General features: G+C 39.3%; 2 protein-coding genes across 2 annotated transcripts in view; both read right to left on the reverse strand.

Annotated features, from left to right (window-relative positions):
* LOC139714653 (zinc metalloproteinase nas-6-like) overlaps nt 1-25,770 on the reverse strand; it is a 49,415-nt gene that overhangs the window by 14,772 nt on the left and 8,873 nt on the right. The gene's annotated exons all lie outside the window — the stretch shown is intronic.
* Nucleotides 11,463-16,633, reverse strand: LOC139714652 (uncharacterized). The gene is made up of 5 exons (XM_071626331.1): nt 16,616-16,633; nt 15,990-16,109; nt 14,606-14,734; nt 13,716-13,856; nt 11,463-12,471 (listed from the first exon to the last, which is right to left on the reverse strand). The coding sequence occupies exons 2-5, from the start codon at nt 16,096-16,098 to the stop codon at nt 12,260-12,262; spliced, it is 591 nt and encodes a 196-aa protein (XP_071482432.1). The 5' UTR covers nt 16,099-16,109; nt 16,616-16,633; the 3' UTR covers nt 11,463-12,259.

Below are 25,770 nucleotides of genomic sequence, written 5' to 3' on the forward strand. Positions count from 1 at the left end.
AAAATTCTACCAGGCAGTGGTGTTTCACAGTGAAATAATTGTATACACTTAAAACACATATCATAAACAGTGGAAAAGTTCACTTACATGTGACACTCCTACACCCAGACACAGCACCATAAACGCAATGCACCCTCGTAGCATCCTCAGCTTCGGTAATATTCCTGTCCACTCGGCAAATCGTTAAAGCGTAGTTCCACCAGTTTATACACCTGTTATCTGTTCTGAACGCTTCCACCAAGTCCAAATGCGCTTCTGCTCTGGAGACCACCTGAGGAGTCCCTATTTATTGACCGGTCTTACGTCGATTAAAGCCAGGAACCAGACCAGGTATGATCCGATGACCTTTGCCACTGGACTGTTGAGGCTGTTGAGGGGGTTGAGGCAGCTGCCCAAAAAGGTAAGCAGTATCCGTTCGAAGATCTTTATCACTGCAGTGACATCATTGACAGCCAATCAGAATGGGTTATGCAGGTTAGTCACTGTCGGTCATTAAGATAAGTTTTCGTGACTTCTTCCACGAATACACATTTTTTTTTTCTAAAGCAAAGTGAAGAAATCATGGAAGATAGGCGAATGGCGCGCTGTAATGATGTAGCATATATTCATAATCATCCTGGTCATTTGCGGTATTCAATGTCTCTCAGAGGTGATTGATGTGACTAGCGGTAGCATATTTTTTTTCCCTAACTGCAGATTATAATTTGATTGTCATGATCGATGTATATCTTTGGTTTACTCTGAACAAATGTCAGTGATAACTGGAGAAAGATGCTGTGTTTGTCAATGATTCAGCTGTAAGAAAGAGACAAAATATCATGTGTCACTTTAGATCATCAAACCAAGAATTTTAAGGGGATCTGGATGAGGGCACATTCATATTGCCTTTCGTAATATTAAAGGAAACCAAAACTAAGGGGAAAATGTGGATTGAGTGAAAGCAGCAACATTAATAGAACACACCAGTGAAAGCTTGAGGAAAATAGGACTATCGATTCAAAAGTTATGATTTTGTTTGTGTGTGTGTTGGAACCGCTGGATGAGGAGACTACTAGATGTTATGATGTCATGTGTGAGCAACAAAAAGAAAATATTAAGAGAATTCCACAAAATTCTTTTTTTTCATGAAAATTACACATTCCATCAACTTGATACTGACGTATGTTAATGGTAGCAACTATTGTCCCTGCTTTCTAAAAACGATTAGTCAATTGCTCTTCCATTGTGCTAGAAAAGTGATTTTTTTTGTGGAAATTCCTTCATATTTTCTTTTTACATTATTGTTTATACATAACATCATAACCCCCAGTAGTCTCCTCATCCAGCGGTTAGAACACACACAAAAAAACTTTAAAAATTTATATCTTTTGCATCGATTGTTCGATTTTCCTCAATCTTTCACTGATGTGTTCTACAAAATGTTGCTGCTTTCACTGAATCTACATTTCTCTTTGGGTGTTGGTTTCCTTTAAATCCCCCTCGTGAAGACATTATTTCATTATGAGCTCCCTTTTAGATACTTGATATCGTATATCTAATAATATGTTTGATTTGTTTAAGATTCATTATTGTCTGATCTTTTGATGTTACAGTATCGTCTGAGGCAAATTATTGTTCAATGGGGTCCCATTCTTTCTCTCTTCTTTGCTTTTTCTGTTTAAAACAACAAAACACCAATATTGAAGAACTTTCGTCGCAACTTGTTTGTAGATGATTTCCTTTGAAATCTAGCATGACTACTCATTCAAAGTACGGATCAGCCTTTCCGTTTATCGACTGACCAATTTACTGTCATTCCGCTCTGCTGGTCGAGCCAGCTATCGCAAGATAAGTGGCTGCCCTTATTTGGCGAGGTTACTTTTTGTGTGTGTGCAATGATTGAGAGGAAAGTTTCGGGTCGTGTGAAAAATGCAAATTTTTTCAAAGTTACGTAACAGATTGAGCGCGCGTCACCTCAATGAGAATGCTTCTTCAAAACATTATGGAAACCCTTTGGCCCGAATTCACGAAGGTGGTACAAATTAAACCATGGTTTAAACCATGGTCAAAACCATGGATAGCCAAGTGTCGCACGGACTATTTCGTTACGAAATCAGTAATTTCGTCGACAAAATGACTGTTTTGGTAAACAATATTATCATTTCGTGGACGAAATACTCATTTAGTTAAAAATGTTGTCATTACGTTGCGAAAAAATCATTTCATCGACGAAATTACTTATTTTGTAACGAAATGTTCGCTGTGACACTTGGCGCTCCATGGTTTTTGTCCATGGTTTAAACCATGGTTTCATTATTTTGTACCAACTTCGTGAATTCGGGCCTTCGAGACTGAATTATCACTGGATACTTAAGACTACCTCGCCTTCGTATAATGGCATTCACGTTTACTACTAGTAGTTGGGAGGCGGCAAGACCAATAAGATGAAGAACATGTGGTTCAACATCTGAAAGACATTACAGAAGTCTCGGGCAAGGCATTTTCACCACACAGTCCACAATGGTCCAAATGCATACCAGTGTCACTATGCGCCACTATCACTAACCATATGCAGAATTATTTCATAAGTACATATTATGTGCGGGTATATATATATATATATATATATATATATATATATATATATTCATTTATATCCATATATGCGTGTGTGTGTGTGTGTGTGTGTGTGTTCATGTGTGTGGGTTATTCGTGCGTGGTCGAAAGCAGCAAAGTGATTGCAGAGGCATCCCCACCCCTTTGAGATATTCAAAATATAGCTCCACAAACACTGTAAACATTAACCAAAAATCCTAGTACTCTTTCTTCTTTCTCCTTCTAAAGGTGCATATCCCAAGGTCTCGGAGATCCCTGTGCAGTGTAATAAAATGTCATCAGAGTATATTCATTTGAATTATAGACAATGAGCAAGACGCCACATCATTATCTCCCGAGCGTACCGTGTTCACAGGTACATGTATGACGTTGGATTTACATTGGCAACACGCATGCACGGCGCCATTCAACAGATTCCGAAAGACACCTTTCACCCCTACTCACGACAAGTTCACTGAACGCCAACCCTACAGCTGAAAATTTCACTCTTTAATTGTGTTGAGTGGAGAGAAAATCATCAGGATTCGACTGCCATCAGGAAAGGATTAGTATCCCAAATCCTTGTTGCAAAATTGATTGTTTAATTCTTCATTTCTTCGGATGGTTTGTTTCTTTTTGCTTTTTTAAGATCTTATCTTATTTATCTTACCACTATAATCATTACAACTTGAATCACTTACTTGATATAATCATTTTATGTAAGTGCAGTTCAGAAGAAATACGTGCTCCAGCAAAGGCGGATAAACTGTTTTCTTTGAATCGTATGATGTTGTGGTTGTGTCACCGGACTTCGACTTCAAGTAAAGAGATGGGCAAGGGTCATTATACCATGGAACAATTCAGCTCCGTGATTACGCGCACAGGATAGAGTGGTCAGGATTGATGAAATTTTTGTGATACCCATATGTTCTTTGCTACTGTCCACTTTTTTCTCTCTTCCGGCGGACTTCCGGTTACTTTGGCAGCAAGCGTCAGTCTGCTGAGAATAACTATGTTTGGTTTAATTGGCCTTACTCTCTGATGACATCTCTTCCTGAGATAATGTTTAAAGTACTGACCTGTTCTTTCAATGGTGTCTGGATCCGCTAAGTAGTCAAGTCGTCAAGTATTACGTAGATCGAGCGCTAACATAATATAAAGCATCATGTTGGACCCCTTGTTTTGTTTAATTGCATTAAAGTTATCCATCATGTCCACACTTTTGGTTACCATGCAGTCAAGCTTTGTGTTTATTTTTGGCAAGTGTTCTGTATGGAAATTAAGATGTACCGCATGTTATTACGTTACAGATGCGGGTATATTCTATGCAACAAAATTGCTGGAATAAAAAAAAATAGCTGTGTAACTATGATGCCATATTCATGTTTACACTGTTAATGAAAATCAACATTGATGAATAGATATTTATGAAATAAATCAAATCAAATCAAATCAAGCCTGTTACACCTAACTCTGTGCGTTTTGGCTTTGGAAGCGTACCACAGAACCGATTCGGGCGCAGAGGCCATTCGCGTATCTATAGCAGCAAGATTGTTAAGTCCATCTTCCCCTCCCTTTATAGGGCAAACCATACAAACATCTTATCGTCTGTTAGTGGTAATCCATGTAATTATGTTCGTTTGAAATGTTGATTGCTTTGTGAACACACACACATTTGGGAGAGGACTCGAAAAGTTTTAAGAAGCTGCAACAATTAGTGATTGCCAGAGTTTGTTTATTTTAAACGAGACTCCCCGAATGGCACTGAAGCTACAAATACCTCTAAAATGACGTTTATGTTTGAAGTCATATCACACTCAAAATCCATTTTGGATAGGTGTGTTTTATGCCATATCCCTATAATGTCGTCAGAGAGATCTGATCTTGAACTTATCCATTGTGGAGAAATAGCTCAAATCGGGCATGAAACTGTATTTTTCAAATCTTGGCATGAAAAAAGTATCAGGTATATCAACGATTTGGTTGATAACAAGGGAAATTTGTTGACCCGTGAAGGTTGTGAACGGACTTTGTTTGAAACTTAAAGGGACGCAGTCCTCACGAAATTTGAAAAAAAAAATGTTGTTGTTGGTACCTCCAATGAACTACTTTCACCAAAAACAAACTTTCAAATCACCAAATAAGCTCGTAAATTTTGGTTGAAAAAGTGTGAATCTGCATTGTGAATATGCTAATGAGCAAGTCCTGGCGGAGAGTCAGACGTCACCGTGGCACAACTCTTCCCAGCCGTGTTCTGCTCGTTATCCGTACGCTCCCTAGTTACCCGGATGCATGAAGACATCGGTGGCTACTCCGACTCGTATTTGACATTGTTTCTACGTTGTGTGTGTGTGTGTGTGTGTGTGTGTGTGTGTGTGTGTGTGTATTGTGCATTATATTCGCACAGTACACGTGTGGACGGTACAACTAGATCTACGGTAGATACGCGTACGCACCCCGTACGCGGTTTGCCCTTCGCACTTTTCAAGTCTCAAGCGCAGCTGCAGCCCTGTCGCCGCTCACGCATGTTCTATAGTACGTACAGATTGTACATATAGGTAGAAACGGTTCTACACAGGCGTGCTAGTACACTATAGGGGCGACCGCATTCAGCGTCGTCTGGTCAGGCTATCATACATCAGTAGTTTTGCAGAAAATTTCCCAGGAAAATCCTTTTTTCCGTCCCAGACCCACAAAAGTATCGTGAAAGGTGAGCTGTATGGCTGGGAAATCTCGGTACAACGATGCCGAACATAAGAAACTTAGGGCCTACAAAATCTCGAAATCGTGTTGTGACCTGCCTGTGCGTGGACAATTTGAGAACCGATGTTTTTACGTGGACCGGGAGGCTGTGGCCCTTGGTTAAACCGAGAAAACTCCTGAAACCAGATGCAATCCCGACCATTTGCCCACATGAGTTATAAAACAGAAACACCTCGAGCATCGACTTCGAAGAGAACCGAGGGAAAAAAGCGTAGAGAGGTAAGGAAAGTGGCTAGCTATGTTTAATTTACCGTGGGCCTGCAGCCGGGGTTGGACTGCAGCACAGTGCCACTGAGCTAGCTACCGCCAGTGCCAACTGGACATGCACGGCAAAGTGGAGCGAAATCATATCCCTACGACCCCCTGTGTTTACCCTTCCCGGCTCACGTCATATTTTTTTTTTTCGAGGAAAGGCGATATCTGACTACTTACAGAAATATTGAGATACAAAGAATATTTTCTTTGAAGAATTCGACTCTCTCATGCACAGGTTATCTTCGGTTTGAATGCCAAAATCAACTGGACGGAGTACTGTGTACATTAGTATGGTAAGGATTCGCGCGCGCGAGTGGTTTCTACGCTAAGAAGTATGCAACACGGACAGAAGCTAGAAAAGGACCGTGCCTATTTGATGTCAAGTTCATGGTATATTTAGTTTAAAAATACATATAAATTTATGTTAACAATACTAAGTTTTCATGAATTATATATATCTAAGCTTGAAATATTTTGTTTGAAATTATAAAACCACAAACTTTCACATCATATGATAAAATTGCAACTAATCATTTGAACACTTAAATTGGTTTTTAGAGGCACAGCTGTCAACTTGGTGAGTAGGGCATGCATGACGTACCATCTTTTTGCCGGCTCTTACACGATCGCTTGCAGGAATTATTTTTCAAAAATCGCGTACGGAGACAATTTTTGATGTCCACGCGTATAAATTGGTGAAAGGTTATATATTTTACTCTTCTTAATTATCAGTACAGTGAAAATCTCAGGACTGCTTCCCTTTAATTACCTGTCATATTATTCAGTAAGACAAGTTATTAAGTGTCGGTTTGGTGGTTATTTTCAAAGAATATAAAGTATTGTAGATCCATTATTGCCATCACATATCAAAATACTTCTGCAAGAATTAAAAGATATAGGTTTATTCAAAGAGCTCTTTTTGGAAAAACAAAATGTTTACCTTTGATATGTTTTAAATGGAACGACATTTGGATAGTCCCCCTGAAACTGTCAAAATGGAAACGTATCACACTGTGATATTACGTTTTACTGTAGACATTGGGTCGCGATATTTTCTGTATAAAATAATAAAATAGTAAATAGGATTTTGTTTTTATATAAGCAGCCTGTATAAGATATGGAAAATGTTAGTAGTGATAAATGTTCGTTTTGTATAGAAGAGTTTGAAGATATTGTACATTTCTTTTATGAATGTGGAACTAGTAAGTCAATCTGGACTGAAATTGAAAAATGGATAAATGAAGGTTCTAGAGACGCATTATTGTTTTACTATGAAGATATGGGAGTTAACACGACAAAGCAATTAATGACTGCTTAATTGGCATTTATGATATTATTTTTCCTATTCTGAGAAACTGATTAAAATACCTTTGTGAGTGAACGCATGTTCGGAAATTAAAGTTTGCAGACGCATTATATGTATATCAATATACATTGTATAACACATATATACATATGTATGTGTGTCTGTGTGTGTGTGTGTTATACATATTTTATCATACATTTTCTCACTTGTTCTTCTTCCCTGTCCTTTAAGGTGTTGCTCAAGAAGCAATCATGCCTTTACATAGAACGAGAAAAAGAGAATTTGGATACGACAACCTGGACGAATCATGTCCATTGTTTCAAAGTCTATGCCGCACCTGAAAGGAAGTTATCTCAGATATGTCTTTCCAAAAAGGAAATGATTGCGTGGACAGAGTCGGTTAACGTGGAGATTCATAGCCTTGCTGATTATTTGAAGGAAGTACTTTTGGCGTAAATCAAACGCCCCCCGAGATTTAAAACAAGACTACGCCGTTTGGCTGAATAAACTATTCTTGTGTAATAGACACATCGAAAAGATACTACTAAAAGTTCGTCAGCCCAATTATCAATATATAATAGGCATTTACGTTCATTTTGGTAGGTTCTTTTATAGTATTATTTATAGGGGTTTGTACTCCAGCAAACATTCCTATAAGTCACGGCCTTATTGCTGGAGTTAGAATTTAACAAGCGCTTGAGGAGAGTTGGTGAAACTGCCCAATTCTGATTCAGTTCAGTTCAATTCTATATAATTATTTCCATTGTTCTTCTTCCACAGAACATGAATGATATACGAACATTGTAAAATCATCTCATCACTTTAAACCTTAGCCAATCTCTCATTCAGAGAGGAGCTAGATGTCCCGAGAACAACAGAAGAACTCAGCACAGCCATGACTGTCTCTCCAGTGGAAAGGCTCCTGGGAAAGATGGCATCCCGCCAGAAGTTCTGAAGAGCGGCACATCAGTACTTTAACACAGACAGTACCTCCACGAGCTCCTGTGCCTTTGCTGGGAGAATTTAAGGGTCGCGTCTCCCAAGACGTACGCAACGCCAATCGTCACTAGACCTACAATGACAAGGGAGACTGAAGCGACTAACGTAACTACCGAGGCATATCCCTTTTTAGCGTTGAATGGAAAGTCTTCGCCAGCGTCCTGGCAGGCGCCTGCAGAATCTTGTATGCCTACCGGGTGTATCCAGAGTCGAAGGTAGGCCGATTCCCCAGTACCCTGCGATACGGATGCAAGTCCTGGACAACCTACTCCTGTCAAGAGTAGCGGCTCAGCACCGTCTACCTTCACTGCTTTAGATATTTCCTGCTCATAGTGGCAGGATAAGGTCCTGATGTCCTGAAGGTCCTCACATTTGGAACCAGGGGGTGTTTCATAAAGCTGTTCTTAAAGTTACGAACAACTTTAAAACGATTGGTGATCAGTTCTGATGTGCTATACTTATCAGAATTTCAATAATTCAGCACAGGAACTGATCACCAGTCGTTCTTAAGTCGTTCGTAACTTTAAGAACAGCTTTATGAAACAACCCCCAGATCGTATACCGATGGACATGCTATATGGAGAGATGTGCGAGTGTTTTCGTCCCATATAGAAAGACCGCATTTTCATTTCAAGTGTGTGTGCATACGCGACATGAAGATAACTGAACCCGAACCCAACACCTGGGAGGTCATCCCAGGAAACTGGCACCCATGAGTCATACGGCCCGCAAGTTCGATACTAGGCAAAATAAGGCCTATAAAAGTCCGACAGTAGGCAAACAGGGCCTACATGAGGAGGTTTACTTTTTCCGTCCTGTGGGTCATTTATCGCTTAATATAGTGTCGAGCTTGTGGGTACGTGCGACTAGTACCGAACTCATGGGCCTTGTGTGACCATTAAGTGTCGTACTCGTGGGCCTTATTTGCCTTTAGTATCGAGATCAAGGGCTGAGTAACTCGTGGGCTGTTTAACTCGTGGACTGAATGACTCGTGGGTGTCGAACGTGCACCCGTCAAGTGGGCTGAACCTGCAAGAAACAATCAGCAGGCTGACAAGAGAGCCAGAAGGAAGACTAGGGCAGCCCCTGCCTCAGCGCCAGCCTCATTAATCTGCTCCAAGTGCTTCAGAGATTGCCACTCGAGAGTGGCACCATCAGGAGCTGTTGTTGTTGTTATCATTATTATTTTAATTTTCAAGGCGCGTGTCATTTAGTTGTGGATACATGTATCTACTAATGGCGAGTGATTGTCTGGCTTCCAGACCTTCTGCTCGTAATAATTTCTCTCCTAGAATATTGACGCCCTCTAACGACAAAACCGTGCATGAATTCAGACAGCAGTGCCCAGGGCAATCAGCATTCTGTATGACGCCTAGTCCTTCAGGCATGTCCATTGTTCAGGGCCATTGTCTGCAAACACTCACATACACATCATTGGTTCCTGTGCGAAGTTCAATTTTTGTAAAGAGGGTTAAAATTTGACCAAAATCTGAAACCTTACTTCAAAATCAATCTTAGATTTAATGAAACTGATTTATGCTTTCACGTCCAAATGACCTCTAACCAAATTGTACACTATCCAGCTATTACTCATATCAATGACAGTTTTATCGAATGACATATTTGAAGTGCCCTTTAACAGATCTATGTCATCTTTCCTACCGTTGCTGACATCCTCCCATTCATATGTATCAATTCTCAGATTAGCCCGATATGATCTTAAAATTATACCGTGTCATTTCTGTCTAAATTTTGTTTTGTTTTTACTTGTGTCTAAGTTGCTCGTATATTCGAGAATGTTAATGCAAGATCCATTATGATTAATACAGGAATTTAGATAAACCAAGGAGGTACTAGGCAAGTACCTCCTTGGATAAACATTGCTAAAATTCTCTAGTCTAGATTGTATCCTAGTCTATCTGTCATAAGGTGAATAATGATCGCCTGAGAAACGCAATAAGCAATAAAAACAAGTGCATGCTGCGTTCAATAAAATGAACATTCTTGTTGTGAATAGTTTCATAACAAGTTTTTATGCTGCTGCAAAACCTTATGATATTGATCTTTGTTTTGGCACCAAAGATATGCAAGCGGTTAATGATGGGAAAGTAAACATAACAGAAGGGACCAAAATAGGGCTGTTATTGATAAGATTGTCCTCCGTTATCACCTTCCCGAATAAACACAGAGGGCGCATTTTATGTTAGCCACCTTTCTTTTACCGCTCACCATGCACCCATGTCGCAATACAATACAATTCAATACAATACAATACAATACAATACAATACAATATAATACACGTACAACTGGCAGCATTCGGTGTCAGAATGAAGTCCTGAGACAAAACGTTAACGTTTTGTTGGAATATAGTTGATGCACTGAGCCTTCTTTATACAAGCCAACAGTTTCACAAATTTATTCATCCCTGACATGTGACTTTTGCTGCTATTTGCGAACGATATTAAAGTCATCATTCAAGCATTTTAATTAAATATGATTAACTCTGCTATAGTATATGTAAACAAATCTTCACAATTTTAATGCCACTAATTCTCTTCCCAAAACCCCTGAAGAGCTATAATAAATGAATAAATGAATAAATAAATAGATAAGCATATATATAAATAAAGTCATTAATTTATTACCAATTAATTAATCAATTAATTAATTAAATAATTAATGAGATTATAAAAAAACAGCCCGAGGTTGGGTTTAATCCCCCTAAAGCCCCCTAGCCAGCAACGAAAAAAAAAAGAAGAAGAAAGAAGCCCAAACAGTATTTAAATCGCCTATCCTCTCCCCCTGCAGATCCGCCACTGTTACTTGTAAGATGTTGAGGTCCAAAATAGTAACATGTCCAGTTTACAAAGTGCCTATGGTTTATTCGCAAATAAGGGAGTTTCACGGTTGTGATTTGTGCATGTGCAGAACAAATGCCAAATGAGAATGTCTGTGTATTTGCCACTGACTTTAAAACGTAAAGAAGTCTCGAGCAACTATGAGAATTATGTCAGTACAATGTTTGTGTTTCAGACTAAATTAGAACGTACAGGTGTAAGTCATTCATCAACACTGTTTAGCATAATCTCTCCATGCACTTTCTCAACATTGATTTAATACAAGATGACATGCTTCGAGAAGGAATTCTTGATCACAACACATGTCCATGTTATTTCAAAGTCTGTGGTGTAGGGGTCAAATGAGACATGCACTAACCATGAACTCCCTTATTGACAATGAATGAATGTTACACGAAGACATATGTATGCATATCATATATATATATATATATATATATATATATATATATATACATATATAAATATATATGTTAGACACATAGACACACACACACATACACACACACACACACACATATATATATATATATATATATATATATATATATATACGTGTGCATTGTTATATATGCACAACCATAATGTCAACGTACCGAAATGTATTTCATAAATTCTACTTGCCACAATTTCCGAACCTCGAACCTCAAAATTTTGACACGATTATACAGATGTATTATGAAACAATAATTTAATTTAGTCAAGAGTAAAAATACAATCTAGCATAATATAATACATACACAATGCGGAAAAAAAATGCGCCCGGCGCAAGATGGTATTGCTCTTATAGCAATGACCAGTACTCATATTGTGAAAATTAACTTAATTTCACTTACATTGTTCATCTAAGCTGAACAAAATAACAGTATATGAGTAACAATATCATAGTACTAGTAGTGTTGTTATTGCGACACAATGTTCATGGATCATCAAGTACAAAAATGATCATCTCAAATCAAAATAGTACTAAGCATTGCATTGTCACAAATATAAACAGCCCTTACTGAGCTTTGGTGGATATTACATCTTAATCATTCTGATTACTTTCTATCATTGAATAAGTCTTTGATGACGAAGAAAAGGATGGCTAAATTGTCTTTCGTCACATTTCACTTGTCAAAGTGACTATTTAAACACCGTCACGTATTTCAGAAGATGTAATAAGTGTAATATACTTGGAGGCCTACCTGTTTTTGCAATCATTTGACAACGAGACAGCTGCTGTGTCAAACTAAAGAATTCTGTAACGGGGTTCACGAAGATTAGGATGTTTGTGTTATTGAGAACACTGCTTAGTTTGTAAGACATTGAATGACTGAATTTTTGCGTTTTATTTTGTTAGGTCCTCACGTTCCTACAGTAGGACCTGTAGGGGTTCCATGAACATTGACAGTAAGTAATGTTTACGCATTTCTTGGAATACTGACACTAGATTTGATGTCGACATTAATCAGAATCGGGTTATACAAAATCTTACATCTAAAGCAGGGATGGAAGCATGGCTATACCAATCTGGGAAGAACAACAGTGGCCAGTGCAACCACCAACCACTGCTGCAGAGACCAGCGACCGCTTGCCCCGTTACCGGCATAGAGTTGCTCCGGACACATCCCGCAAGTCGACGGGCAAAACATGTTCATGTACTCCGGCTTGCTCTCGCACATGCCTTGTGATTGGTAGATTGAGCAGTAACCGTTGGTGTCCTGGCATTGCGCTAAATTTTGGGGAGAAAAAAGAAAGGCAGAGTACATTAATGTCTGTGTAAAGCAGCTACGACATAAGTCGATGCACACAGACCGATTATGCATGAATGCTCATCAGACAAACGAGATGCATATCTTATTCTTGTACATCCATGTTAGGTGGAGTCGAAGTGAGGATTATTCGTCTGAAAAAAAAGAGGCTCGAATGCTAACGACTAGTAGAAGGGCCACTTTGACAATTTAGGATTCGTGCACTGATTCTTTTTTTTAACGTAGATGGCGTTTATCCACTAATTGCATAGCGATTCTTCTTGACCGCACTCCTTCGTCATTGCTAAAGCGTATAATGACGATGATAGAAATGAATGAAGATGATAATTACATTGATGATCATAACTAGTACATTATCGCAATTTGACTCACTCTCATCATGTCGACATAATAAGCCATACTGTCAATAATCGATTATGGTCCTGTAAAATCATGCATCAACATTTCAGTACCTATGCACGGGAACGTTTTTTAACCGACCGCCCAAGTACATAATGTATACGGAATCGTCAATGAATGATACATACCCACCAATGTAGCGATTCCTATTCTGTCTGAGGATGAACATGATTATTATGGTTACCGGGGCTCGAACCTCTAACCTCACTGTGTAATGTTGAGACTTACAGAATCACAAAGACATCTGCGTCATCTCTCCGCCTCCTCTATTTTCTTATTTTTTCCAATCCTCAATAATATAACCAAATTTTAACCCGTGTTTAAATAAAACAAACAAACAAAACAAACATTACTTGTCTCATTTCCTTACGTATCGACCTTTCATTTATCGCATTCTGATATCTCAGATCATGGTGAAAATTGTGTTCTTCGTCACCATCCTTACGTCAAAACGTGTCTTCTATATATTCCATGTTAATTGTGTCACTTGGACAATTAATCTAATCTTGATACAGCTATGAGGATAGAGAGGGGGTTTATTGGTTCAAAGCGGTAAATGAGCCTGCAACTTTTTTTTTTTCGTGAAGCTCCGAGTATAGAGGGCCTTTCTTAAGTTGTTTTTTTTTTCGCCCAGTGTCATCTGGTCATAATGATAAAGTTTGGCCAACTCTGCTCCACTGGGTAACGATATGGCGGCATAATGCTCTGTTACGCAATAAAGTAGCAAAGGAATATACGCCATGTTGTGCCCAACTGAAACCGAGTCGGCCAGATTTTGTGTACGGATAGCTTTGTTTTAGCCTACCTTGCGGTACGAGGTCAAGAGGTGAGCTGGCCGTGCAGAGCCCGCAGCTCTTTCTGCAGTTGTAGTTCATGTAGCCCGGGTTGAGGTCGCATTGGTCGTAAGCTGCCCAATCAGGACAGTTTTCATTATAATCTTCGCAACCTGAAAAAAATAAATGGAGGGAGGAAGAATATGAGGTATTTGAGGCATAAATCAAAAGTACTAGATAGAGAACGTAAGACACAATTTTGTTCTTGAGTTGCCTTTTCCTTTTGCTATTTCATTTTTCCATTTGAGACGATGGATGGATATGCCATATTCAGCTGCACGAGCTGGTCTTCCATGAGGTTCAGTTGGATGTGAGGGCGGGACCACTTCAATGGGTTAAACACCCTGCTCTTTGCGTTGAATGAATGAAAAGCGCGATCTTATTACGTGCATGAGATGTCTTTAGTTTTTGCTTTTGCTGCTGCTGTTGTTTGTTTGGTGTTTTTTCTTTTGTGAGAAGAGCTGCTCTACTAAATGATATTCTTCTGAAATTCGACCTTGCGTATGGGTCTCGAAGGCATTACCTACACTTCATTACCTTTGAAACACGAATGACTGAGAGAGACACGAAGGTGATCGATGTGGTGACGACGACAACGACGACGATGAGAACGATGAGGAGGATGATTTTAATCAAAATTTAATCAAATTAATAAAGTGAGGCAGTTTCGTTTCATCAGAACAATCGTCTCTTTTTCTCTCATTTTACCGCGATAAGCTGAATATCAAACTTGGTGGTAGATTCAACGCTTAACGGTGAGTTTGATACCACACACAAACACTGTGAGTAGATCAATAACAACACTACACTTCCATCCAACTCTTAAGTTCAGCTTTGGCAATAGATGGCGCTATGCACTTACTTTTCATCAGGCCTTCACTGCACTGCCCGCACGATTTCGGGCAATTCGTCAGCATGTAGTCTGGGTTAGCCGAGCACTGGTCAAATCGAGCCCAAAGGGCGCAGTTGTCGTTCAGGTCCACGCAGTTTTCTGGTCAAGCATAGAAAAGAGCACACATAGTTTTAATTAGGGATGATTTCATCGTAGTGACATTCAGCCCTGTGGCCAATTATATGCCAAAACATGAATTACTGCTTTACAATAAAATCTGCAGCAAGTGGTTGTGTGCAGTGATACCACTTATTTCATCATGCGAACGTCCACAATTTCGTTTCATAGTTTCGTTGCTATTATTCAAATTGCTAATTGGCATAAGGTAACATATTTTTTGATAAATTCATTGTTTTGCACTTTCATACTAAGTACATGCACGTGTTGCATCTAATCGCTGTGTTTAGAACATACAATTATTTCTATTCCCCATATCCCGAACTGACTTCCGCTGACAATATTGTGTCATGGTTTACAATTAGAATCACATTGGGGGGGGGGGGGGGGGGTCAACTCGGTTTCAGTCAGTCATAATAATGACAAGTGTACTCCTTTGTTAAATGTTTTGCCTAACAAGGGATCATGTCGCCATAATACTACACATTTGAGCATAGTGCAGTTTGTCAGCCAACCTCAGCTGTGTTTTGATGGCTCTGGCCCAACTCTCAGAGTAGCGCCCTCATTAGAGCATGGAGCTCCTACAGAAGCTCCATGATTAGAGCTAGGGATTTTAGCTGGCTGTTATAGCAGTGCCCGTGGAAATGATCTCCGTGGCCACTAGGGTCTAGGGCAATTACCCCTGGGCAATTACCCCGGACCCTTCCCCTGATCCTAACCTAATCCTAATCCTGAACCTAATCCTAACCCTATCCCAAACTCTAACCCTAAACCTAACCCTAACCCCGATCTTTATTCTAATGTTATCACTAACCATTATTCAGCCGGGGGGGGGGGGGGGGGGGTAATTGCCCTAATACGGACCACTGGTCGATGGTAGAGAACGTTATAAAGGGTCTCTTGGGCTCTGGCTGCAGGATGTGTGAAGCATCCTCTTCGACACTGACACACTCACGAAAGCGTATCAGGGCAATTGCCCGACTAAATACTGGTTAGTGATAAGGTTAGAGTAAAGATTATGGTTAGGTTTAGGATTAGAATTTGGGTCAGGGTTAGGATATGGTTCAGGATTAGGATTAGGGTTAAGGTCAGGGGGGGGGGGGGGGTCGGGGGCATTGTCCAGGGGGTAATTGCCCTAGATCCCATGAAAGAGTTACGGCTGCTTTATTAGTGCGTTTTGATTTTGTCTCGTGTGTTTGTTTGTTTGTTTGTCTGTCAGTCTGTCCATCATTCTCACCTGTTACGACGTCACACTGATTGCAGCTGACTTGACAATTTGGCAGCATCCATGATGGATTGGCCTCACATTCACCAATGCTTGCCCAGTATTCACAGCTTTCGTCCATATCCCTGCAGTCTATCAGCACGAAGAAAATAAAGTAGAGGAGATGTTAGACGGAAAAACAAAATAACAAAGGTTCAAATGTACAACGGCGCCTTTCAGATACGGGTCATTTTAAAAGCAATGACTTTAGCATGGTCACACTTAAGTTATTTCCACGGTTTTAATGAACGTGAAAATTAAAAAAAAAAGGACGGAAGTTTTGTAGCTTCAGTATATTGAGATAAAGACTCGTTTCAGTTTTCTCTGTGATGCATGTTATTGCACCATGCGATTTATTGTTTTTCCCCGCAGTACTCTTCAAGTACATATAAATTAACGGGTTGAATTAATTTGTTTTCCCAATCTAATTTATTACTTTGGGATTGTTCGAGAACGCAAGCCCCATATCAAGGCCCATATTATCATATGGGGGAAAAATCATACGATCTTCTAAGACGTCAACTGATTGAAAGGATCCTTTTATAATTTGATGTAACGCTAAGGAATGTCTGAATAATCTAAATCTGCCTCGTACTCACTTTCATTGCCTCCGCCGGTGCCTGATAAGAAAATAGAAAGAAAAAAAAAAGACAGAAGAGTGATTCGTCAAAAACAAAGATCACAGATGATTCTACGCGTTCTGCTTCTGAGTCATGTTTGTTACAGTACAGATTACACATTACAGATTAGATTTTACTACGTTTTTAAGCGGGATGGGAGGCGTGGGTGTGATGTCGCTCTGGTTTATCACAGCAGAGAAAAAAAAGAACGGTTATAATTATTATGTTGCCATGGATATCGACTTTACATCCAGTGAAAATGGCGCTCTTAAAATACCATCTATTATTATTAAGCGATATCTCTGTGTGTATCCAGGTATAGCCTCTTAAGCGTCAACACGTGGTCCTCAGTCCCATCTATACTTGATATTAGCACAGCCAGACCCTCATTTAGTGGAGGTATACCCCTTGATCAAGAGGGACATTGTGGATAACACACCCTGTCCAGGAGCGTTTGTAGGAACTCGCCAGCCAGTAGTCGACCGAACCCAGTATCTGACCCCGTTAAATAATCATTCAGACCATTTATCCACTACACCTCAAATTCTCTGAGAATCAAGATGTGTTCTGTGGCATGAAAAATTAATGCATGTAATTATTATCTGAATGCTGAGTGTGTGCCATGTTTGCGATCTCCTCTCTAGAAACTTCTCCATCTACTTGAGTTTCCTCGAACAAATCATGTATATATTAATTTGCATATATACATATTCATAACATCGGTCACCACGTATTCATTAATCAATTTATTCATTCATTCATACATTCGTTAGTTCGTTCCTTCGTTCATTCATCCATTTATTCATTCATTTTCCATTTCCAACAAAACATGTAAATACATATATTTCTTTTTTTTTACAGAAGATAGGTGCACATCTTAACATTTCAAAGTATAATAACCTTATGTAAAATTTATAAGTATGCCATTAACAAGTAAAGTGAAATCAAGAACAACAAAAACATTTTGAATCTATGAAAATACTGGGATGGGGGGGGGGGGCGGGGGTGCTAGAAGAGCAGCATAAGATTGTAATTATGAACGCATGGGAAATGAGGCATGCATGAAGCCACAAAAATTACTCTCTGATACCTGTATCGGGTTGACAGACTTCGCAGCTGATTAGACAGTTGGCCAACATCCACTCGGGGTTACGCTGACAGAAACCCGCTTCGGCCCAGTCTGGACAGTACTCATTCTTGTCAACACAATCATCTGGGTCTAAACAATTAATGGGGACATAAGGACAAATGAATCAAGAAGATAAATAGATAGCTAGATATAGAAAGAAACCTTAAACATCTGACGAATGGTGGGGATTGACGTTGTTCTATGGGAATCAAGTTGTCTTCGATAATTGAAGAGGAGCGTCAAATGACAAAACAGTACATCAGAAACAAAGCAAACCCCTCAAAATTGATGTTTCAATAACGTTGCATCACTGGAAGTGCTGAAGCAGTATAGGAATGGGGACATCCGTGTATTTCTCTGTGTTTTGCCTGAATACGTATAATAGCGGTCTACACTCCATTTGGTACGCAGTGGGACTTTATATGATCGTATTGTGTGTTGATACTTTTGGTGTCCAAAGATTAAGTTACCACTCATTCTTACTTGTCGGGTTTGTCCCATCATCTCCACCACCACCAGTGTTGCCTGCGAAAAAAAGGAGAAAAAATAAGTAAATAAGGAACGAATGACTGACTGACTGACTGACTGACTGACTGACTGACTGACTGACTGACTGATTGACTGACTGACAGACAGACAGACTGACTGACTGACTGATTGACTGACTGACTGACTGACTGACTGACTGAATGAATGACTGACTGAATGAATGAATGAATGAATGAATGAATGAACCAATCAATCAATCTATGTATGTATATTTATGTATATACCTATATACACCTATATGACTCACATAAAGGGTCATGGCAATCAAATTCATTTTCCCATCTTGAAGTTCTTGGCTAAAATGTCATAACAGCGGATAATAAATAAATAGACTAGAATGACTAAAATGGGTTTTAAGAATATGCATCCATGCAGGGTTGTCTTTGCTACTTTCATTTTCATCTTCATAATTGTACAGATGTAAGGATTATTCCTGCTCGTTACTTGACAGCCGCACTCAGGACGAGCGTCAAGAGGAATGTAATTTAAGACATTGTTGTATTTACGTGAATGGTAAATTGCAGAAGCGGTATGAGAATAAGGCCATTATAAGATACATGTGATTGTGTGTGTATATTACAAGAGACACACCTGGTGCAATATGGAGTGTGAAAAGAGAAATGCCGAATAAAGAGAAGTGCTCAGCGTTTTGCATTTTTGACATTAAAAAAAATATATATCTATGTAGCATGCTACAAAAGGTGCAAAAGTGGGGACTTCGTAATTACATGCTGATAATGATTCTATTCAGGTGCCATCTTCTTTTAATTTGTCTCCCTCTACAAATAAAATTTGTTAAGATCGTAACTACTGATCTGTAAATTAAGAAACATGTCGGAAAAAAGGAACCAGTGGTACTCGAACCTGTCATCTACTGCTTTCCGACATGTTTTTTTTTAATTTACAGATCAGCAGTTGCGATCTTATCAAATTCAATTCGTAGAGGGAGACAAAGTGAAGAAAATGGCACCTGAACCTTCCCCCCTCTAAACAACATCTTTCTTTCATTTAATGATTCTATTCTTCTCTCCCTCGGATCATCCGCTCAGACGTTAGTCCAAGTAAGATAAAAGCAAGTTAGTCCAAGCCAGTCAAACTCTGCCCTACTCAAAGAAGGGAAATGACCGTTGCACTCACTGCATTCATAGAGGATATTGATTTCGTCGATGTCAACGTTGCTGAAATCGGACCGGTAATCGAGTCGCACTCTCTGGTCGCGTGCGACGATGGTCGGTTGGCCGTTGGAGCTGAAGGCGGTCATGTGGTAGTGCATGACGGAGAAGTAGTCGTACGAAGTGCCGAGGTGGTCGATCTGAGTCAGATCGTACTTGTCGAAGTTGTATTCGAGCCCTGCGGAATTTTAAATCGGACAAAAGTTGTGAAAGTGATGACACTCTTGCTGGACTCAACTGCTATCGATACGACAGAGATGGTCACAACCGACACTGCAGAGGAAATGCTTCCCAGTTTACAAGTGATTTGACGCAGAAAGCTCATTCTTGATTATCGCTGTGTATCTCCCGTCTATTGTACTACATTTACGTAGGATTTAGTTACAATTGCTGAGGAATATAGCTGTATAATCGATACTTGTTGTTGCTCCTGCTGCTGCTGCTGTTGTCGGGTTTTTTTTGCGGGGGGGATATTTCTGCGTTTGTGCTAATTGAAATCACATTGAGTTAGTAATAGTAAAGCACTATACTATCAACTACAATAGCTTATAATGATTATAATAGCTAATATTCAAGATTGGGAATCCTAGAGGTCGTTACCTCTGATGATGTTCTGGGTGTAGATGTAGACAAAGCTATCTCTATCAGCTCTGGTCTGCTCGTGCTGGAACCCGATGGCGTGCATGAATTCGTGGATGATGGTGCCCAAATTTGTCGTGCAGCCCACCCCGAGAGACAGCTGCTGGCGACCCCCGACACGCCCGACTAATGAATAGCAGCTACGTATATAGAGCATAGAACAGAGAGATATACACTTTGTTTAAAAAAAAAAGATAATGTCACGTGGAATACCCATCAATGTGCAATTTAAGCTTGATGGCTCTTTGATCAAACATAAAGATGCAGATGAAGGCAAAAGGATAAAAAGAAAAGAAAACGGTGTGTGAGCACAGGAGTAAAGAGTTATACAACGTAGATACCAAAGTGGACAGCGGTCATACGTTTAAAGGTATTATTTACCATTTGCAGATGAAACAAAAATTAAACAGTAGTGCTTAAAAATAGTTCTAAAATGTGAGTACGGATAGAAACAACCAATGTAAAAATTTGACCAATATAATCAATGTTAAGCATTGTTAAATATACAAAATGTGAACAATAGTTGTGATAAAAATGTTTCCGGACCAAACCGTCTACAGTTATGGTTTATTGAGAAAAACAATGATATCTCCGTATATTTTTTGCTTTATTGCAAAAAAAAATATATATGGTAGGACGTTGTGTGATACAGCTGACCAACACATATGCACGAAATGTGATATCTTGAACATTTTTTCAAATCACTGTTCCTAAAGGTAAACAGGACCTTTAAGTCACTGCGATTTGTTCACACAAAGTCTTATCTGCCAAAATAGCAAGCGCTTTGTCAGTGGAATTTCTGATCAATTAGCTTGAAGGAAAGACTTCCTTTTGTAGTTTTTCTCTGTCACGTCGCTGTCGTTTTTGTTTGTTTCTTAATTTGTTTTTGTTTTTCTTTTGTTGTTTTCTTACCCGTTGCCAGGAAAGACCTCGACATAGTCCCGCTGGTTGGTCCGCTGCACAAAGCGAATACACGTGGTGTCATGGTACCTCTGAATGGCAGTAAGGATGCGTTGGCGAGCCCCGTAGTCTGTATGGCGTGATCATGGTTCGACAGAAACAAGTGACACTTATATTCAGACAAGAGAAGGCGAATGGAGCTGTGAGCCGATCGTTGGAAAAGCAATGCTGGGTTGAGAAGCAATTTATCATAGAATTTGAAAAGCAATTCTCGGCAACCTCTTTGGTGGTTGAGGGCAACTTTTTTTTTGACCAAAATGTTCATAGAATATGAATACTCTACTGAAAAACAATCTATATAAAGTGATCGCCTGTCAATGAAGTTACTGAAGAATGTGTGAACTGTAAACCGGATATTATAATGACAGGAATCAGGTTGGAAGTTCAAAGAGTTCATGTAATTGCGCAGTTGAGTTTGCTTCCCGCGGGACTTACCGAATCGGTTATCGATGGTGTAGGGAACCACCCCATTTGGCCATCTCAATGAGCGGTCGCGAATGGCATTTCTTCGCCCCCTTCCTCCCTATTAAAAGAAGAAGAAGAAGAAGAAGAAGAAGAAGAAGAAGAAGAAGAATCCTTACAAAGTCAGTTCATGAACAGAATGCTTTACCTAATATGTTCTATTACACATAGAATATGAAACTTGAATTTAGAGGGAGTGTTAGCGATCTGTGATCGTACAGAGAGCGAAAAATAAGATTATCAACATTATCAGTCAAAACGAGATGAACTTCAAATAAGTACCTGCGAAACAATAAAAGATTACGTCAATGATTTCGCAACTGCATATTCCTCCGTAAAGGTTGTCGAAACAAAGTTATTACACAGTTAGAATAACATCAATGTATTTTCTTATAGATTTAATAAAAAACGGGATATTTAGTAAAGCTTCTTTGTACAGGTGAATTTGAGACTGATAGCGAGGCGTTAACATCACTGAATTCCTTAATTTGCATTATTATGTGACTATATCGCGATTGCGCTGTTTCGTGTAAACACGAAAACCTGTAACATCATTTATACTTCATGCTCGATTCTCATAAAATTCGTGTTATTTTTGCTTGATCTTATTTGAAACCATATCAACTTTGATTTTCAGAGGTATATTATTATATTTAAAGAGTAACTTTCGCCAAGGTTTACTTTGTGTTATGTTTTGTTGGAAGAAAAATGAAAATGAAATAAGTGAATTGAATCGAATTGAAAGATTGGTCAATAATGCTGCAGACATCTATCGGTGCATGTCAAGAATATAATTGGAGGAATATTAAAGCGAGAGTGAACTTACCGTATCCCCACAGGGAACGACAATGTCCCCCTCCGAGAGGCATGTGGTATCCTCACCAGCTTCTACAATAACAAACAAACGAACAAACAAACACGTAAATCAGGGGAGTTATACAATCAGTGCAAAAAGAAATAATAATAAGGCACAGCACACCTGCGTGTATGTGTGTGTTTCTTTGTAGGGGAAGGTGGATTGTTGGAGAATGAACTTGGTGTGAAGCAACAGATCATGTCACTTTACCCTTGTAATTTGAAACTAATTGTACATGGAACTCTTATGGTACTCGGACATTTGTTTCGTGCACACAATACCAGAAGGCAGTTTCCCCGAAATTTGGCTCAAAAAGGTCATATAGAGTTAATCAAATAATTGATTATACTTACATGAGTATCCATTCTTACCTATGACATCATTTGAACAGATTTGAAATCACAATCTAAACAAGCTGACACTATATGAATACTGTGCGCTTTGATGACGTATAGGTCTATTCAAGGTTTCAAAGTATTCAAGATTTCAGTTTCAGGACACCAAAATCAAAATATTCAAACACATTAAGCACTCTTGCAGCAATCAAACAATCTTTAGTTGACAAGTTGTTGATTATCATTCAATCATTATTGTTATTAGCAACAGATTTGTCACTATTTTTTCTTGCTCATAACAAACTTTAGCTGAAGGATTTCTTACCACTTGACTTGTTCATGGCTTCTATGTTCATGTTTAAGATGTGCTCCATGGCATCTCCTTCTCGCGGCGTTCCGAAAAATCGTAGTTCTACAGGAGGCAAAACATAATGAACACAGACAATAATTATGACGGATCGATGTGACGTAATCAACGACGTGGTTGAAATAACGTATATTTTGTATCATGTATCGATATTTTGACTAATGAATATCTACTAGGAACACTTTTCTATCAAGCTGATAGGAGTGCTCTATCTTCAAATTCCAATAATACACATTTTCTTTTTCATTTTCTTCTATTACACACAGAGAAATTAGGGTTCTATTAGGGTTCTTATTTGCACCCTACGAGCAAATCTAACTAAGTGGCACCTTATAGGGTTCGGGATGGATGTAGAGGTGCAAATCTGAACCCTAAAGGGAGCCAAGTCTTAAGGGTTCGAATTTGGAACCATTCCATAGTCTTTCCCGAAAGCTGACATGTGGGTGTTGAATGGTGTTTGCTTAAAATGACACACTATTTTTGGATATTATCGTATATTTTTATTTGAAAATATAACTACACGTTGTTAAAGACTGACAGTGTCATCAGTAATACTGTACTAAAAAAATACTACTTGAATTAAACATTTGTTTTTTCTTCTCGCACCGGGATCAAGAATATCATTTCAATGACGTTATCATAGAGAGAAAGCAAACGAGTACAAGTACACGTATTATGCGTGCACGCGTGGACCGTTGAGCACTTGGTCAATGGCAAAGCTAAAATCGCATGCGCACGCCACGCCGTAGGTCGCGCGGTATACGTACGTGCATACTACTGACGTTCCTCGTTTGGAATGGACAGACGACCGTGAGGTTTGGATGATGAATTAATCTTTTTGATGAGCCAAACGTTGTGAGTAGATAATTGTACTGTAATTCCGTTGAAAATATTTCACAGTAATCGATGATATGTGTGAATTATGCTCATAGAATGCTGAGTGGTGAAAACTGATGCGAAAGAGTTGTATCGAGGTACATGTGTACTAACATGTCAGAAGTGCGATCATACATACAGTAAAGCATAGCGAATAAGTCAATGAAAGTGCACGTTAATACGGAAAGCCTCAACCAAGGTACTAACTACGACCAACAGCCCCATATGCATAGCGTAATTACGCTATGCGTATGGGGCTGCTGGACGCAGTTACCAAGGTACGTACGTAAATAGGTGACCGGATATAGTCGCATCATTTTCGTTAATGGGAATTATTACGTTTGAGCCGAGTTGAGGCTCAGTTGGATATTGGTTTCTGTGAAGTTGACAGAAAGAACGATGTAGGCATGTATGATGTGCCTAATGAAGAAAAATAGTGTTCCTGGTTCATTTAGGAGAATTTAAGACATGTATGAAGATTGAAGTCAGAAAATTTAGGTTGGCCTTGACTCCTTGTTGTCTATCAATGAAAATAGAGTGTGTGTTATAAACATAAAATGTCTGTTATCACAGAGCATAAGCAATGACACACGATATGTGAATTTAGATAATATCCACTGGAGAAGTTGCATGTGCTAGACATGACATAAAATAAGTCACATAAACAAGGTATGTAAACGGTAAATCACTTCAGAAGTACAAATACTTGATCCCATACTTTAGCAGGTAGATACTCCAATATTGACTGTATGTTGAACTTTGTTTTATTCAATTACAGGTTGAACCTTGCTGATCCATGCTGATGCATGGTGTTAACTTGGTCTCATACTGGGCCAAAGGGACCTGTGTTTGATTGATTATTTATCATCGAGTTCACTATGCATGAAGTTCAATGATGGTCTTCAGGATGAGTGATGCAGGTCAACCTCGAGAGACTGGTGAGCCATATAGGATGCCAGAGCTGGAGATGGAAGATGTTCAGGATGTCAATCCTGGTTCCTCGTTGAGTCAGTGTGGAAGCCATGCCAGTTCTTCTGAGAGTGATGGCCAGAAGGGCATACTATTTGGCAGCTGAAGCAGCTGCTATAGAAACGCATCAAAAACTAGAGCTCGAGGAGTTTCGACTTATGCAGCGTAAGATGAGATTAGCTATGAAGACCATGCTGCATGTTGCTGAAGCAGAGGAGCAGATATACCTTGACTACGAGAACAAGAAGTTGGGAGTCGGCTTTCCTGTGAAAGCAGAGGATGAAACCTTGCTGTACCCAACTGAATGTGCCAACCAACCTGTACACACGAGTGCACCGATTTCCCTGACTAGAGAAGTAGCAAAAAAGTTATTTTCAAATTTTCTTTGACTTTTAGCAGATATAGTGCAAAAGCCAATAAGATCATCAGCATCATGTAGTATCCCTGATCCAGGTTTGATGAAAGCCCATCAATTTTTCCGTAGATACATCCGTACAGACCGGGAGACAGACAGGCAACCTGAAAACATATGCCTCCGGCACCATTCAGGGCGGAGGCATAATAATGAGACTCCTATATGTCATGTATGTTTAAACCATATAAAATTTGAGACGGGCTACATTGAATTCCCCCCCCCCCCCCATTAGAATTGCTAAACACCACGGCTCTAGAAACATCTTTCCATTTTAATCCAGAAAGTAATCACCTCCCTGTTTTTAGCCGAGGGTGAGAATAAAGCCACTCCATGAAATGAAGATTAGCATTTTTTTTTGCAAAATATATGTGAAAATGTCTAATTTCATAGATAACAGTAACTATT

The sequence above is a fragment of the Diadema antillarum genome, unplaced genomic scaffold (assembly GCF_040938485.1).
Source record: "Diadema antillarum isolate AM-2024a unplaced genomic scaffold, OU_Dant_1.0 seq00002362_RagTag, whole genome shotgun sequence".
In the NCBI taxonomy this organism is placed as follows: Eukaryota; Metazoa; Echinodermata; class Echinoidea; order Diadematoida; family Diadematidae; genus Diadema; species Diadema antillarum.

Bases quoted from the DNA above. Each gene is read 5' to 3' on its own strand.
- LOC139714652 (XM_071626331.1), bottom strand. From the start codon at position 16,098: ATGGACGAAAGCTGTGAATACTGGGCAAGCATTGGTGAATGTGAGGCC. The intron at 13,857-14,605 runs GTAAGTGCATAG...TATTTTTTTCAG, and splicing joins CAGTGAAGGCCTGATGAAAA to GTTGCGAAGATTATAATGAA. The intron at 12,472-13,715 runs GTAGGCTAAAAC...CCCAAAATTTAG, and splicing joins TCTTGACCTCGTACCGCAAG to CGCAATGCCAGGACACCAAC.